Source organism: Tursiops truncatus, chromosome 2, assembly GCF_011762595.2.
Source record: "Tursiops truncatus isolate mTurTru1 chromosome 2, mTurTru1.mat.Y, whole genome shotgun sequence".
Taxonomy (NCBI): domain Eukaryota; kingdom Metazoa; phylum Chordata; class Mammalia; order Artiodactyla; family Delphinidae; genus Tursiops; species Tursiops truncatus.
In genome coordinates this window covers 86,458,806-86,473,358 of record NC_047035.1, presented here as the reverse complement: position 1 = coordinate 86,473,358, position 14,553 = coordinate 86,458,806, and the positions used below count along the sequence as shown (strand labels likewise).

At 37.9% G+C, this 14,553-nt stretch overlaps 1 protein-coding gene across 7 annotated transcripts in view; it reads right to left on the bottom strand.

Annotated features, from left to right (window-relative positions):
• Nucleotides 1-14,553, bottom strand: part of WDR76 (WD repeat domain 76) — a 76,817-nt gene that overhangs the window by 30,651 nt on the left and 31,613 nt on the right. For 5 of the 7 annotated variants that reach the window (XR_012330084.1, XM_073800877.1, XM_033851607.2 and 2 more), the window contains 5 exons: nucleotides 13,666-13,716; nucleotides 9,001-9,127; nucleotides 6,991-7,107; nucleotides 6,862-6,905; nucleotides 5,849-6,002 (listed from right to left, as the gene is read on the bottom strand). Coding sequence is in view for 6 of the 7 variants with exons in the window: in XM_073800877.1 (XP_073656978.1) it covers nucleotides 5,849-6,002; nucleotides 6,862-6,905; nucleotides 6,991-7,107; nucleotides 9,001-9,127; nucleotides 13,666-13,716 (493 nt within the window). In the remaining variant the exon portion in view is untranslated. The remainder of the gene's footprint in view (nucleotides 1-5,848; nucleotides 6,003-6,861; nucleotides 6,906-6,990; nucleotides 7,108-9,000; nucleotides 9,128-13,665; nucleotides 13,717-14,553) is intronic. The other 2 variants (XM_073800876.1, XM_019935430.2) reach the window with 2 other exon arrangements.

Below are 14,553 nucleotides of genomic sequence, written 5' to 3'. Positions count from 1 at the left end.
GAGGCCCGCGGGCTTAGTTGCCCCACAGCATGTGGGATCTTAGCTCCCCAACCAGGGATCAAACCCACGTCCCCTGCATTGGAAGGCAGATTCTTTACCACTGGACCAGGGAAGTCCCAGTTCTGTATTTAAATGGATTCAATACCCATCATCAATTTTTCTGTCAAGCTTCTCCATTCCTGAATCCTTAATTTTGATTTACTTTCAACTGGCCAAGATTTGCTATCAAGCAGTTTTTTCCAGATGAACTCACAGGTCTTCAATTTCTTGAGTTTTTTCAGATGTGAAAAGACCTACCTGCTGTCTTTACATTAGAATAATATCTTGGGCTGGGTATTTATTCCAGGCCACACTTCCTTCTCTCAGAACTTTGTAGACATTACATGAAATGTTGCTGTAGAAAACTGAGGCAAATCTGGCTTTTCCCCTTGAATATAATTTGTTTTTCCTGCCTAAAGAATTCTTTATCATTTAAGTCCAAATCTTCCTAGAACATGGCATACACACTCAAATCTGTCAATCCAATTCTGTCTTTTCAGAAAAGTTCTCTTTGAATATATTTTCTGTTACATTTGTTGGGTCATCTTTGACTGGCTTTCCTTTCCTTTTTTTTTTTAATGAATTTATTTATCTATCTATCTATCTATCTTTGGCTGCCTTGGGTCTTGCTACTGCACACGGGCTTTCTCTAGTCATGGCAAGTGGGGGCTACTCTTCATTGTGGTGCGCAGGCTTCTCATTGCAGTGGCTTCTCTTGTTGCGAAGCACAGGCTCTAGGAACATGGGCTTCAGTAGTTGTGGCACACAGGCTTCAGTAGTTGTGGCTCATGGGCTCTAGAGTGCAGGCTCAGTAGGTGTGGCACACGGGCTTCGTTGCTCCACGGCATGTGGGATCTTCCTGGACCAGGGATTGAACCCGTGTCCCCTGAATTGGCAGGCAGATTCTTAACCACTGCGCCAGCAGGGAAGTCCTGGCTTTCCTTTTCTATTGGCTTTTCTCATAAAACTTTTTTCATCTGTGTTTGAGATTACCTCAGATATTTCCTTTAATATCTATAATTTCATTTTCAGCCATGTCTATTCTGTTCCTTTTGTCTAATTTATTAGTTTCACTGATCTTCAAATTGTTTCCTTAGTTCTACAGTCTCCTTTTTCATTTCATTCTGTTGTTTTATCACCTTATCTTTGAGTCTTATTTTACCAAATTAATGTTGATATTAGCTTGCTCCACAGCAGCACTGTCCAAAAGAACTTTCTGAGATGACAAAAATGTTTTATGTATGCACTGTCCAATATGGTATCCACTAGTCATGTGTGGCTATTAAGCACTTGAAATGTGCCTGGTGTAACTGAAGAACTGAATTTTCTATTTTAATTAATTTAAAAATAAATACATGTATCCCCCACTTTTCAAAAGTTCACTTTATGCCACTTTGCTCTTACAAAACACCTATATTAGTACCTATTTTTGCTAACTGAAGGGAATCCAAAGAAGATTTTTGCTTTTGTGAGAAAAGGTGAAAAATGAAAATAGTATTCAATGTTTGTTTTGTAGGAAGTTGTTACAGAGGCTTTATGTATAAAGCTATACATCTTACCTCTACCCACCTGTACAGCTTCCCCCTATTCCACTCATCCCTTCCGTTTATGCCTCTGCTGTTTATGCTCTAGCCACAGAGGCATTCTTTCAGAGGCATTCTTCAGGTCCTTAAATGTATCAAGCCGGTATCCTCCTGCCTAAGGTCCTTGACATGCTGTTCCTCTTGTGTGAAATGCTCTTTTCCCTTTCTTTGCTTGGCTTACTCCTACTTAGCTTTCAAATCTCAACTCAATTCTCACTTCCTCAGGGAAGCCTTCCCTGATCCTCAAAATCAGGCCAGTTCCCCTGTTATGTGTTTTTATAACACTACTTTTCCTCCACACCATTAATCATAGTATATAATTCACTCCACTTATCAAACATGTAATTATTTCATTCATGCTGCTTTTGCCACTAAATTCTAAACTCCATAAGGACAGAGACAATCCTTCCTCACAAATATGGATGGGGAGTCATTAGAATAGTACTTAGGGGACTTCCCTGGTGGCTCAGTGGTTAAGAATCTGCCTGCCAATGCAGGGGACACAGGTTTGAGCCCTGGTCCGGGAAGATCCCACATGCCACGGAGCAACTAAGCCCATGCACCACAACTACTGAGCCTGTGCTCTAGAGCCTGTGAGCCACAACTACTGAGCCTGCGTGCCACAACTACTGAAGACTACACACCTAGAGCCCGTACTCCACAACAAGAGAAGCCACCGCAATGAGAAGCCCGCGCACCGCAACAAATAGTAGCCCCTGCTCGCCGCAACTAGAGAAAGCCCACACGCAGGCTTGACCTGATACAGCCAAAAAATAAAGACCTAACACAGCCAAAAAATAAATATAGAAATAAATTTATTAAAAAAAAGAGTACTTAGCACAAAATACTCAATAAGTGTGGAATGAATGAATGGGTGGGGTGACCGAATAAATGACAGCTCATCTTTTGATCCTAGGTGAGACTAGGAATCTGACAGAAGGTTAAGAGGAAAACTGAGGGACTGCCAAGACAATACAATGAGGTAAAAGTCTTTTCAACAAATAGTGCTGAGACAACTGGATATACACATACAAAAAGATGAACTTGGGCCCTTACCTTACAGCATATACAAAAATAATTCAAAAAGAACAATTCAAGATGGATCAGTGAACTAAATGTGAAAGCTGAAACTATAAAATTTTTACAAAAAAACACAGGAGAAAATCTTTAAGACTTTGGGCTACACAAAAGATTTCTTAGATATGACACCAAAAACACAGTCCATTAAAAGCTTGATGAATCGGACATCACCAAAATTCAAAAATTTGCACTTCAAAAGATAGCATTAAGAAGATGAAAAGAAGAAATATTTGCAAATCACATATCTGATAAGGATGTGTATCTAGAATATACAAAGAACTCTTACAACTCAACAAGAAGACAAACAACCCAATAAAAAATTGACAAAAGATTTGAATAGACATTTCACCAAAGATATCCAAATGGCAGGAAAAGATTCTCAACATCATTAGTCATTAGAGAAATGCAAATCAAAACCACATGGAGATACAACTTCACTAGGAAGATACCACCCACTTGAAAGGCTATAATCGAAAAGACAGATAATAATAAATGTTGGTGAGCATGTAGAAAAATTTGAACCCTCATACATTGCTGGTAGGAATAGAAAATGATGCAGCCACTTTGGAAAGCAGGGTGACAGTTCCTCAAATGTTAACCAGTTACCATATGACCTAGCAATTCTACTCCCAGATACCTACCCAAGAGAAATGAAAACACAGACCTACACAAAAATGTGTACACAAATGTTTATAGTAGAATTATTCAGAATAGTCAAAAAGTGGAAACAACCCAAATGTCTGTCAAATGATGAATGGATAAACAAAATGTGGTAAAATCAAACAATGGAATACTATTCAGCAATAAAAAAAGAATGAGGTGCTGATAGATGCTATAAAACAGATAAACCTTAAAACTATGCTAAAAGAGGGACTTCCCTGGTGGTCCGGTGGTAAAGAATCCACCTCCCAATGCAGGGGACACAGGTTCAATCTCTGGTTGGGGAACTAAGATCCCACATGCTGTGGGGCAACTAAGTCCACGTGCCACAACTACAGAGCCCACGAGCCCTGGAGCCTGCACACCACAACTAGAGAAAAACCCACATGCCACAACTAGAGAGAAGCCTGCGCACCACAACAAAAAGCCCATGCCTCAATGAAAGATCCTGCACGCCTCAACAAAAGATCCCGCATGCCTCAACAAAAGATCCCGCATGCCTCAACAAAGACCCCACATGCTTCAACTAAGACCCAATGCAGCCAAAATAAATAAATTAATTAATTAAAAAAAAAACTATGCTAAAAGAAAAATGCCAATATAAAAGACCACATATTTTATGATTCTATTTATATGAAATGTCCAAAAAGTGCAAATTTGTGGAGATTTGCCTGGGGATAAGGGTAGAAACAGGGATTAAATGTAAGTAGCCACGAGGAATCTTATAGGAATGATGAAAATGTTCTAAAACTGAATTATGGTGATATTTACACAACTCAATAAACTTATTAAAAATCATTAAACTGTACATTTTAAATGTGTAGATTTTATAAAATGTTAATTATACCTCAATAACGCTAAACTTTTTTTAAAAAAACGAGGGGAGTTTCGGAGTGAGCACAGGATAGCCAAGATAATGGTTTTAGACTAGCTCAGTCTGTTAATGAGATAGCCAGGTGTCCTGAAAAATTAGAAAGTTGATAAAAATATTGGACTACAGACACCCAATAATACAGATTTTTGGAGTCACCAGAAAAGACATGACAAAGGGACTTTCCTACATATCTTCAACACACCCTGAAAATATCTTCACTTGACTATGCTAATTCTCTATTTTTCCTTTTCTAAGTTCTTCAACAAATAGTCTATCCATTGCTTCCGTTTCTTCTTCCACCCCATACTTTTTTTAATCTCCTAAAGTCTGTGTTCCTTTCTTACCTTATTGTTGAAGCTATTCTCTCAGCTCACTTATGATACCTTATTTTCAAAACTAATGGCCCTTTTTCTGTTCCCATTCTTTTTAACTCATCTAAAAAAAAAGCCCTGTCAAACTCCGATGCTTGAAATTCATCTCTTAGCTTATACAACCTTATACCATTTCTGGTCCTCTTCCCACTTCTCTGCTTCTGTTTTCTTTACCAAATCCTTTCACCTCCTACCCCCACTCACATTTTATCAAAATAAGGGAGAACCTATGCTCCCAAAATAAGAGAGAATTTGGTTTTCATTTCTTCTCTTCTCACTTACAAAATCCATTTTATTTATTAACCTCAAACCACTGCAAGTCACCATGATTTCTCCATCTCTATTAATTGTCCTTATGGCATTTTTCAGGTCTTTGTTCTACTTCCCCAATTAAAAACTAAGTTCAGAGAACATTAACTCGGCTTTTTTCAATTCTGTAAACACTGAAAGCAATCAATGCATTATTATATGTACAATGAATGAAATTCAATATCTGTTTCTAACTCATCAAAAAATGACTAGGGGGCTTCCCTGGTGGTGCAGTGGTTAAGAATCCACCTGCCAATGCAGGGGACACGGGTTCGAGCCCTGGTCCGGGAAGATCCCACATGCCGCAGAGCAACTAAGCCCATGCGCCACAACTACTGAGCCTGCGCTCTAGAGCCCGTGAGCCACAACTACTGAGCCCATGTGCCACAACTACTGAGCCTGCGTGCCTAGAGCCCATGCTCTGCAACAAGAGAAGCCACCACCATGAGAAGCCCGCGCACCGCAATGAAGAGTAGCCCCCGCTCCCTGCAACTAGAGAAAGCCCACATGCAGCAATGAAGACCCAATGCAGCCAAAAATAAATAGACAAAAACTAAATTAATTTAAAAAAAAAATTACTAGGATCATCCTAAGAAGATCCTTGGGAAGATATTTTGATCCAGCTTGGAAACTATATTTTAAACATAATTAGAAACCTAAGAACTTTGTATGATCTTTTCATATACACATTTAAAGTTGTAATAAACTTTCCTGGCAGGAATTTATGCCCAGATGACTAAAGATATTCAAGCTAAAAATGTTAAAGTTCTACAAAGCAAATTTAAATTCCTCTAGGTTTCTAAAATTTGGAATCACAAAGCACAAAACTATAAATCTCAAGTAACATCTAGAAACACATGGCTCTAGGCTATTCTTTCGCAGACTATTTGCTTCAAATGTTAATATCTTCAAAACAATTAATAATAACTTACCAAATCCCAAAGCCCAACTTGTCCAGATCTGGCCCCAGCTGCCACCAAAGTTCTAATTTCTGATGGGTGGAGAGCCATTGAGAATATTGGGCCTTTGGTAACTTTATAAACAGTATCTTCACTAATGATCATGCCATTTAAATTGGCTTTGTAGCTGAGAAGATTAAAAAGTTAAATTTTAGAAGTAAAACCAAACTCAGTAGTCAAAACAAGTAAAAGATGATTCGAAAAAGTAAAATCACAATTAGTAAATGTGGGAAAATATTCAACTTCCTGGCAACCAAGGAAATCAAACTAAACAATGGGGTACTATTTTTCACTTATAAAAGCTAAGAGGCTATAGTTAAACATACATTCATATATATTGCTAACAGCAGAGTAAATTCATTTAAGATTTTCAGAAATTTTTAAAAAAGATTTTGGAAAACAATCCGGCATTTCCTAAAAGCCATGAAAATGTCCATAATATTTGACACATTAATCTCACTTCTGGAATCTATCCTAAGGAAATAATCCACTATCACGATATAAATTTCAACAAACACACATACAAACAATCAAAACTAAATAGAAAACAATTTCAAATACCAAGGGAGTAAGAGGAGGTTAAGTAAATTCTACCTGCTAAATCAAATATTATGCAATTATTCAATAAATTTAAAGACTCTAGTAACATGCAGCCACAATGTTAATAGAAAAGCATAATGCAAAACTGTACATATATTAGAACATAAAACAGTAAAAATGTATGTGATATCACTCATTTATTAAACACTGAATGAATATATACTATGTGAAATGCACTTTTCTGGTTATTGAGACAAAATCCATGCATTCATGAAGCTTATTGTATATGGTGATACACGAAAGGAAATATACAAAAACAACAGTTGTTAGGGTAGAAATACGATGGATAATTTTTCTCACCTCTTTCAAATTTCCTGTAATGGTATAGTCTTTAAGTTATAAAGATCCCAGAAAATGTAAAACAAAGGCAAGGAATTTTAACTCACCTTTTAATGCTAGATAACTCCTTCTCAGTGTTTTTACTTCTTGTCTGAAACAATGGGAGAAACCAAAGCACTAAGTTAATATATGTACTAAAATTTGCTTAACAGATGATTCTAAAAGCTTGGGCTTACCCTCCCAAGTGACACCTTGCTCACTTCTGCCCAAGTCTGCAGAAATCCTTTAAATAGTTCACTGTTATCATCTCGATTTTCAGAAGTCATTTCTAAAGGCCCAGGAGGTAACAAAGGCTGTTATAAAAAATAAGAAAAAAAAGTTGGTTGTCGCTCTGCCCTAGAATGTAAGCTTAAGATTTCTTACTACTTTACTTTCAATACCAACAACAGTGGTGACACATAGTTAGCATTCAAAAACAGTTGTTCAATGAATGAATGCCAAGTATCCTGTAAAGTAATAACATGTATTATCTCATTTAATCCCCTTAATAATCCAGTGAATGAGATATCACATTATAAAGACAGTGGAATGAAACTTAGAGAAGTTAATTTGTCCAAAGTTACACTGCCAGTACCTGGGAATTGATTCAGATCAGTTCAATTTCATACCTCAAAGTTATTACTCTATGTGTTTTTCATTTTTTATTTTTTTAACTGAAGCATAGTTGATTTACAATGTTGTGTCCATCTCTGCTATACAGCAAAGTGACTCAGTTATACACATTCTTTTTTCATATTCTTTTCCATTATGGTTTATCACAGGATACTGAATATAGTTCCCTGTGCTATACAGTAGGACCTTGTTTACCCATCCTGTATATAATAGTTTACATCTGCTAATCCCAAACTCCCAGTCCTTCCCTCCCCCACTGCCCCCCTCACCCGGCATCCACAAGTCTGTTCTCTATTTCTGTGAGTTTCTGTTTTGTAGATAGGTTCATTTGTGCCATATTTTAGATTCCACATATTAAGTGATACCATATGATATTTGTCTTTCTCTTACTGTATGTCAGTGTTTTTTAAATCACAGGTTGTAACCCATAGGTCATGAAATCATTTTAATACATTACAACGAACAGTGTGTTTTAGTGACTGAGAAAAGAACAGACTAGGAAATACAAAAGTGTATCACATGTAGTAAGGATAAGTATCATTTCACAAAAGTTTTGTTTCAGGTGTAGGGGTGTGTGTGTGTGTGTGTGTGTGTGTGTGTGTGTGTGTGTGTGTGTGTGTGTGTGTGTGTGTGTGTGGGGAACGGGTTCAATGTAAATGTATTTCTTATCATGGATGGATGGAGGCTTCAAAAAAATTTGAAAGCTACTCTTCCCCTAGTAACTTAATTTGCAATTAGCTCTCAAAGCACCAGGCTAATCTTCCAATTTATAATTAAGCACTTACATACAAAGTATTAAAAACAGTAGGTGCAATAAAAAAAAAAAAACCAGTAGGTGCTCCTGAATAAAAAATATACTCATAATCTTATTTAGACAATAAATTTGCTAAATAAAACTCTTTCCACTCACTGATAGCGTAAAATTAAACTACAGTAAGAGAACCCCATCACTACTGACATATATTATTTATTACTAATAATATTAATAACTACCATTTATTGCTTACTAAGTCCTTAATATAAATGTAGGAAACTTTATAGATACTATTTCATTTATCCCTCACAACACCTCTTTGAGAGGTTTCTGCTATTGTTGCCATTTTAAAAATGGGGAGGGCTTCCCTGGTGGTGCAGTGGTTGAGAGTCCACCTGCCAATGCAGGTGACAAGGGTTCGTGCCCCGGTCCGGGAAGATCCAACATGCTGCGGAGCAGCTAGGCCCGTGAGCCATGGCCGCTGAGCCTGCTCACCCGGAGCCTGTGCTTAGCAACGGGAGAGGCCACAACAGTGAGAGGCCCGCGTACCGCAAAAAAAAAAAAAAAATGGGGAAACTGGGGCTCAGAAAGACTAAGGAATTTACCCACAATCCCACACAGGGTAAGTCTGCAGAAATATAGAATCCAAGCCAGTCTCTTATGAGTCTGAAATCTTACTCATTAAACCATACAACAGCCAAGTATTAAATTAATGATGCACAAATTAAACATAATTTAATGACTTTTTACTCTACTTTCAAACACTTCAAATTTTTGAGTATTTTATTGGTTAATATATTATATTTGCACTCTTTCTTACATTTTCATCTGCTACTAATATTGGCTGGGTTGGAGTTGCTGGTAATGAAACTCCTGAAGGATCAACTTTTAGTAATCGCATTGACCTTCTACATCCAGTCTCATTTTCTTTCTTCTTAGGCTTCTTTCTAAAGGAGTGGGGGAAAAAATCATGTTATACTCATAAAAGTTATATGTATTTATTAATATCAAGGAGATAACATCTAGTAATCTATCTCACGGATATATTCACACATTGCAAAGATGTATATACATGGCTACACTGATTTTTTTTTTTTCTTCGCCACACTGCGCAGCATGTGGAACTTTCCCAACCCAGGATCAAACCTGTGCCCCCTGCCATGGAAGAATGGAGTCTTAACCACTGGACCACCAGTGAAGTCCCTACACTGATTTTAATTAAAAGCCTGGAAACATCATAAATGTTCATCATGGGGAAGTGAGGGGTGTTAAATAAATTATGACATACATATCTAGCACAATATTATGCAATCATAAAAAAAGAAATAGATTTTTGTATGCTGATATGACATGAACTCTAAGATACAAGAAGCAAAAACAAGGTCCAGCACATGTTGAATATGGTTCCATTAGCTTTTGTTTTGTTTTGTTTTTTGTTTTTGTTTTTGTTTTTGTGGTACACGGGCCTCTCACTGCTGTGGCCTCTCCCGTTGTGGAGCACAGGCTCCGGACGGGCAGGCTCAGCGGCCATGGCTCACGGGCCCAGCCGCTCCGCGGCATGTGGGATCTTCCCGGACCGGGGCACGAACCCACGTCCCCTGCATCGGCAGGCGGACTCTCAACCACTGCGCCACCAGGGAAGCCCCCCATTTGCTTTTTTACAAAATATATACACATACATTTGTAATTGCTGAGATTACCTATGGAAGAATACACATGAAACTATTAACAGTGGTTTCCTCTAGGGAAAAGGCCTGGAGAACTAAGGTCCAGGATAGGAAAGAGACTTAAATGTTTCATTGCATTGCCTTCCATATAGTTTACTTTTAAAAATCATATACATACCCTACTTTTTTATGCATTATTTTTTTATTTTAAAAAAGTAGTTCAGAACTTCCAGTTTCCAGTTCCAAATTTAAAGAGCTTGAAAGTCACTGCACTGTCTATCAAGTAAAAAGCTGAACAGACTGAAAAATCAACTCTTCTAGGATCCTTAAGAGAAATGAGGGCACAGTAGAAACTGCTGAGCCTACTATTGGAAAGACAGACAGGCAAATGCAAGAAGTCATGGCTTATTGGAGTAGACTTAGAAATAGAAACCATCATGGGAACCAGCAGCAGGGTAGGAAAGCCTGAACTGTAATTGACCAATTGCTGGAGGTTCAGTGTACACAAGTCTGAGAGTTAAAAACTCCATGGAAAACTAGACAGCTACATGTAAAAGAATGGAACTAGAACATTTTCTTACACCATATACAAAAACAGACTCAAAATGGATTAAAGCCGGGCTTCCCTGGTGGTGCGGTGTTTGGGGGTCCGCCTGCCGATGCAGGGGACGCGGGTTCGTGCCCCGGTCTGGGGGGATCCCGCATGCCGCGGAGCGCCTGGGCCCGTGAGCCTATGGCAGCTGAGCCTGCGCGTCAGGAGCCTGTGCTCTGCAACGGGAGGGGCCGCAGCAGTGAGGGGCCTGCATACCGCAAAAAAAAAAAAAAAAATGGATTAAAGGCTTTAATGTAAGACCTGAAACCATAAAACTCCTAGAAGAAAACACAGGTACTACACTCTTTGACATTGTTCTTAGCAATATTTTTTGGATGTGTCTTCTCAGGCAAGAGCAACAAAAGCAAAAAATAAACAAATGGGACCTAATCAAACTTAAAAGCTTTTGCAAAACAAAGGAAACCATCAACAAAATGAAAAGGCAACTGACTGAAGGGAAGAAGATTTGTGCAAATGATATGTCCAATAACGGATTAATATCCAAAATATATAAACAGCTCATACAACTCAACATCAAAAACAAAAAAAAATCTGATTAAACAATAGGTAGAGGACCCAAAGAAGACATAGAGATGGCCAACAGGCACAAATGAAACGATTAGATCATCAGGGAAATACAAATGAAAACCACACTGAGATATCACCTCACACCTGTGAGAATGGCTATCATCAGAAAGACCACAAATAACAAGTGTTGGCAAGGATATGGAGAAAAGGTAACCTCTGTACACTGTTGGTGGGAATGTAAATTTGTGCAGCTACTGTGGAAAACAGTACAAATGTTCCTCAAAAGACTAAAAATAGAACTACCATATTATCCAGTAATTCCACTCCTGGGAATTTATGCAAAGAAAAGAAAAACACTCGTTCAAAAAGACACATGCAGGACTTCCCTGGTGGTGCAGTGGTTAAGAATCTGCCTGCCAATGAAAGGGACACGGGTTTGAGCCCTGGTCGGGGAAGATCCCACATGCCACGGAGCAACTAAGCCCGTGCACCACCACAACTGACCCTGTGCTCTAGAGCTCATGAGCCACAACTACTGAGCCTGCGCGACACAACTACTGAAGCCCATAAACCCTAGAGCCCGTGCACCGCAAGTATTGAGCCCATGCACCATATCTGCTGAAGCCCGCGTGCTCTAGGGCCCGCATGCCACAACTACTGAGCTCGTGTGCTACAACTACCAAAGCCCGTGTACCTAGAGCCCATGCTCCGCAACAGGAAAAGCCACCGCAATAAGAAGTCCATGCACCGCAACAAAGAGTGGCCCTCGCTCACTGCAACTAGAGAAAGCCTGCACGCAGCAACAAAGACCCAGTGCAGCCAAAAAAAAAAAAAATACATGCACCCCAATGTTCATAGCAGCATTTTTTATAATAGACAAGATATGGAAGCAACCTAAAAGTTCATCAACAGATGAATGGATAAAGAAAATGTGGTATGTATGTATATATATATATATATGTACGTATGTGTGTATATATATATATATATATATACACACACAATGTAATACTACAGAGCCATAAAAAAGTGAAGTTTTCCCATTTGCAACAACATGACTGAAACTGGAGGCTATTATGCTTAGTGAAATAAATCAGACAGAAAAAGACAAATACTGTATGTTATCACCTACATGTGGAATCTAAAGCATAAAATGAATGAATATAACAAAACAGAAACAGACTCAGATATAGAGAACAAACTAGTGGTTACCAGTGGGAGAGGGAAGAGGGGAGGGGCAAGATGGGGTAGGAGGTTAAGAGGTACAAACCACTTTGTACAAAATAAATAAGCTACAAGGATATATTTATAGCACAGGGAATACAGCCATCATTTTATAGTAACTATAAATGGAGTATAATCTATAAAAATTTTAAATCACCATGTTGTACACCTGAAAATAATATAATATTGTAAATCAACTACACTTAAACTGTACTGCTATGAAACCTAATATGAAGACCAAAAATTTGAAATGATCTCTGGCCCATGGCCTTAAAAAGACTGTAACCAGTTCCTTTTAACTTAAATGTTACCACTTTAGCTTAACAATGAGGTATAAAACAAAACCAAGTATACTTGTTATACACTTGGTTAAATACTGGTTAAATTTACCAAAGACTCCTCCAGAAGTCTTTGGTAAATTTAACATTCATTATTAACTTTTATAGTATTAAAATATTATAAGTAATGTGCCAATTTCAAAGTCCTCTAAATCTTTTGTCACAAAGATATTTATAGCACTGTAAACAGAACTAAAGCCTGATATCATATATTATTAAAACTGACAATTATCTCCAAAAGAATTTGACCTATGGTGACTGAACTCCGAAAAAAGTAAAAAGACTGGTAGTTGGAGAAAAGTAGATCTCTCACATTACTTAGTCAATGGCAGTTCCATTGTAATTTAGCCTTAATCTTTTTGCTGAAATGATCTAAATAACAAAAGATCCATAATAAAAATATTATTTAAAAAAGAAATGAGCTATTAAGCCATGAAAAGACATGGGGGAACCTTAAATGCATATTACTAAAAAAAGCAGCCAACCTGAATGAGACTACATACTGTATGATTCCAAATACATGACTGACATTCAGGAAAAGGCAAAACTATGGAGACAAAAAAATCAGTGATTGCAAGGGGTGAGGGTGATAAGGGATGAAAAGGCAGAGCACAGAGGATTTTAGGGCAGTGAAATACTCTGTACATTATAATGATAGATATATGTCTTTAAACATTTGTACAAACCCAAAGAATGAACAACACCAAGAGTGAACCCTAAGGTAAACTACAGATCTGGGGTGATTATGATGTATCAAGGTAGGTTCATCCTTGGTAACAAACGTATCACTCTGGTGAGTGATTCTGATAATGGGAGAAGCTATGCATGTGTCGGGCAGCGGATGGAAATCTCTGTAACTTACTCTCAATTTTGCTGTGAAACTAAAACTGCTCTAAAAATAAAATCTTAAAAAAAAAGAAACCTCAAGGGGGCATCACCCCCACAATTTTGTAAGATTTATATCCAGGAGCTTGACCAGGCCCTCAAAGTAAATATCAGAGAAAATCTCCTCATGCTTCTAGCAGGGGGAGGAGAAAAGGAAGAATTTTGAAATAGGCCAGCACTCTGTTCTGCCCTCAGGAGAAATCAGTTAACCAGAGCCTAACCTGCTAGGGTATTGTCAGAGGCTAACTGACCTGGGGAAGGGAAATACCCAACAGCAGCCCACTCTTGCCATCTTGTCCAACCTAAGGAGAGAGGAAAAAAACTAAAACACTTGTGAAGTTCACAGTCCAAAGATATAGGTTCAGTCAGAGACTGAGAACTAATAACAAGACTACAGAATGCTCCCCTCCCCCAACATCTCACCACCACATTGCTAAAGACCTATTTATAACAGTTACTTTTTCTTGGTACATCATGTCCAGTTATCAAGAAAAAATTACAAGACACACTGAAAAGCAAAAAACACAATTTAAAGAAACAGAGCAAACTTCAAAACCAGACGTGGCAGAAATGTTGAAATTATCACACTAAGAATTTAAAACAACTGTGATTAACATGCTAAGGGCTCCAATGGATAAAACAGACACCATGAAAGAACAGATAAGCAATGTCAACAGAGGGATGTAAATACTAAGAAAGAACCAAAAAGAAATGCCAGAGATCAAAAACACTATAATAGAAATGAAGAATGCCTTTGACGGGCTCAGTAATAGACTGGACATGGCTGAGGAAAGAATCTCCGACCTTGGGGATATCTCAACAGGAATCTCTAAAACTGAAAAGCAAGGAGAAAAAACAGAACAGAATAACCAAGAACGTAGATAACAAAAAAGTATAACATATAAATAATGGGAATACAAGAAAGAAAAAAAGTAACAGAAGAAATATTTGAAATAATAACTGAAAATTCCCCCAAATTAGTGTCAGACACCAAACCACAGATCTAGAAAGCTCAGAGAACATCAAGCAAGATAAATGCAAAAACAAAAATGAAAACAAACAAAGAAATCTTACAACTAGGCAATTCATTTCCAAACTACAGAAAAATCAAAAATAAAATCCTGAAAGGAGCCAGAAGG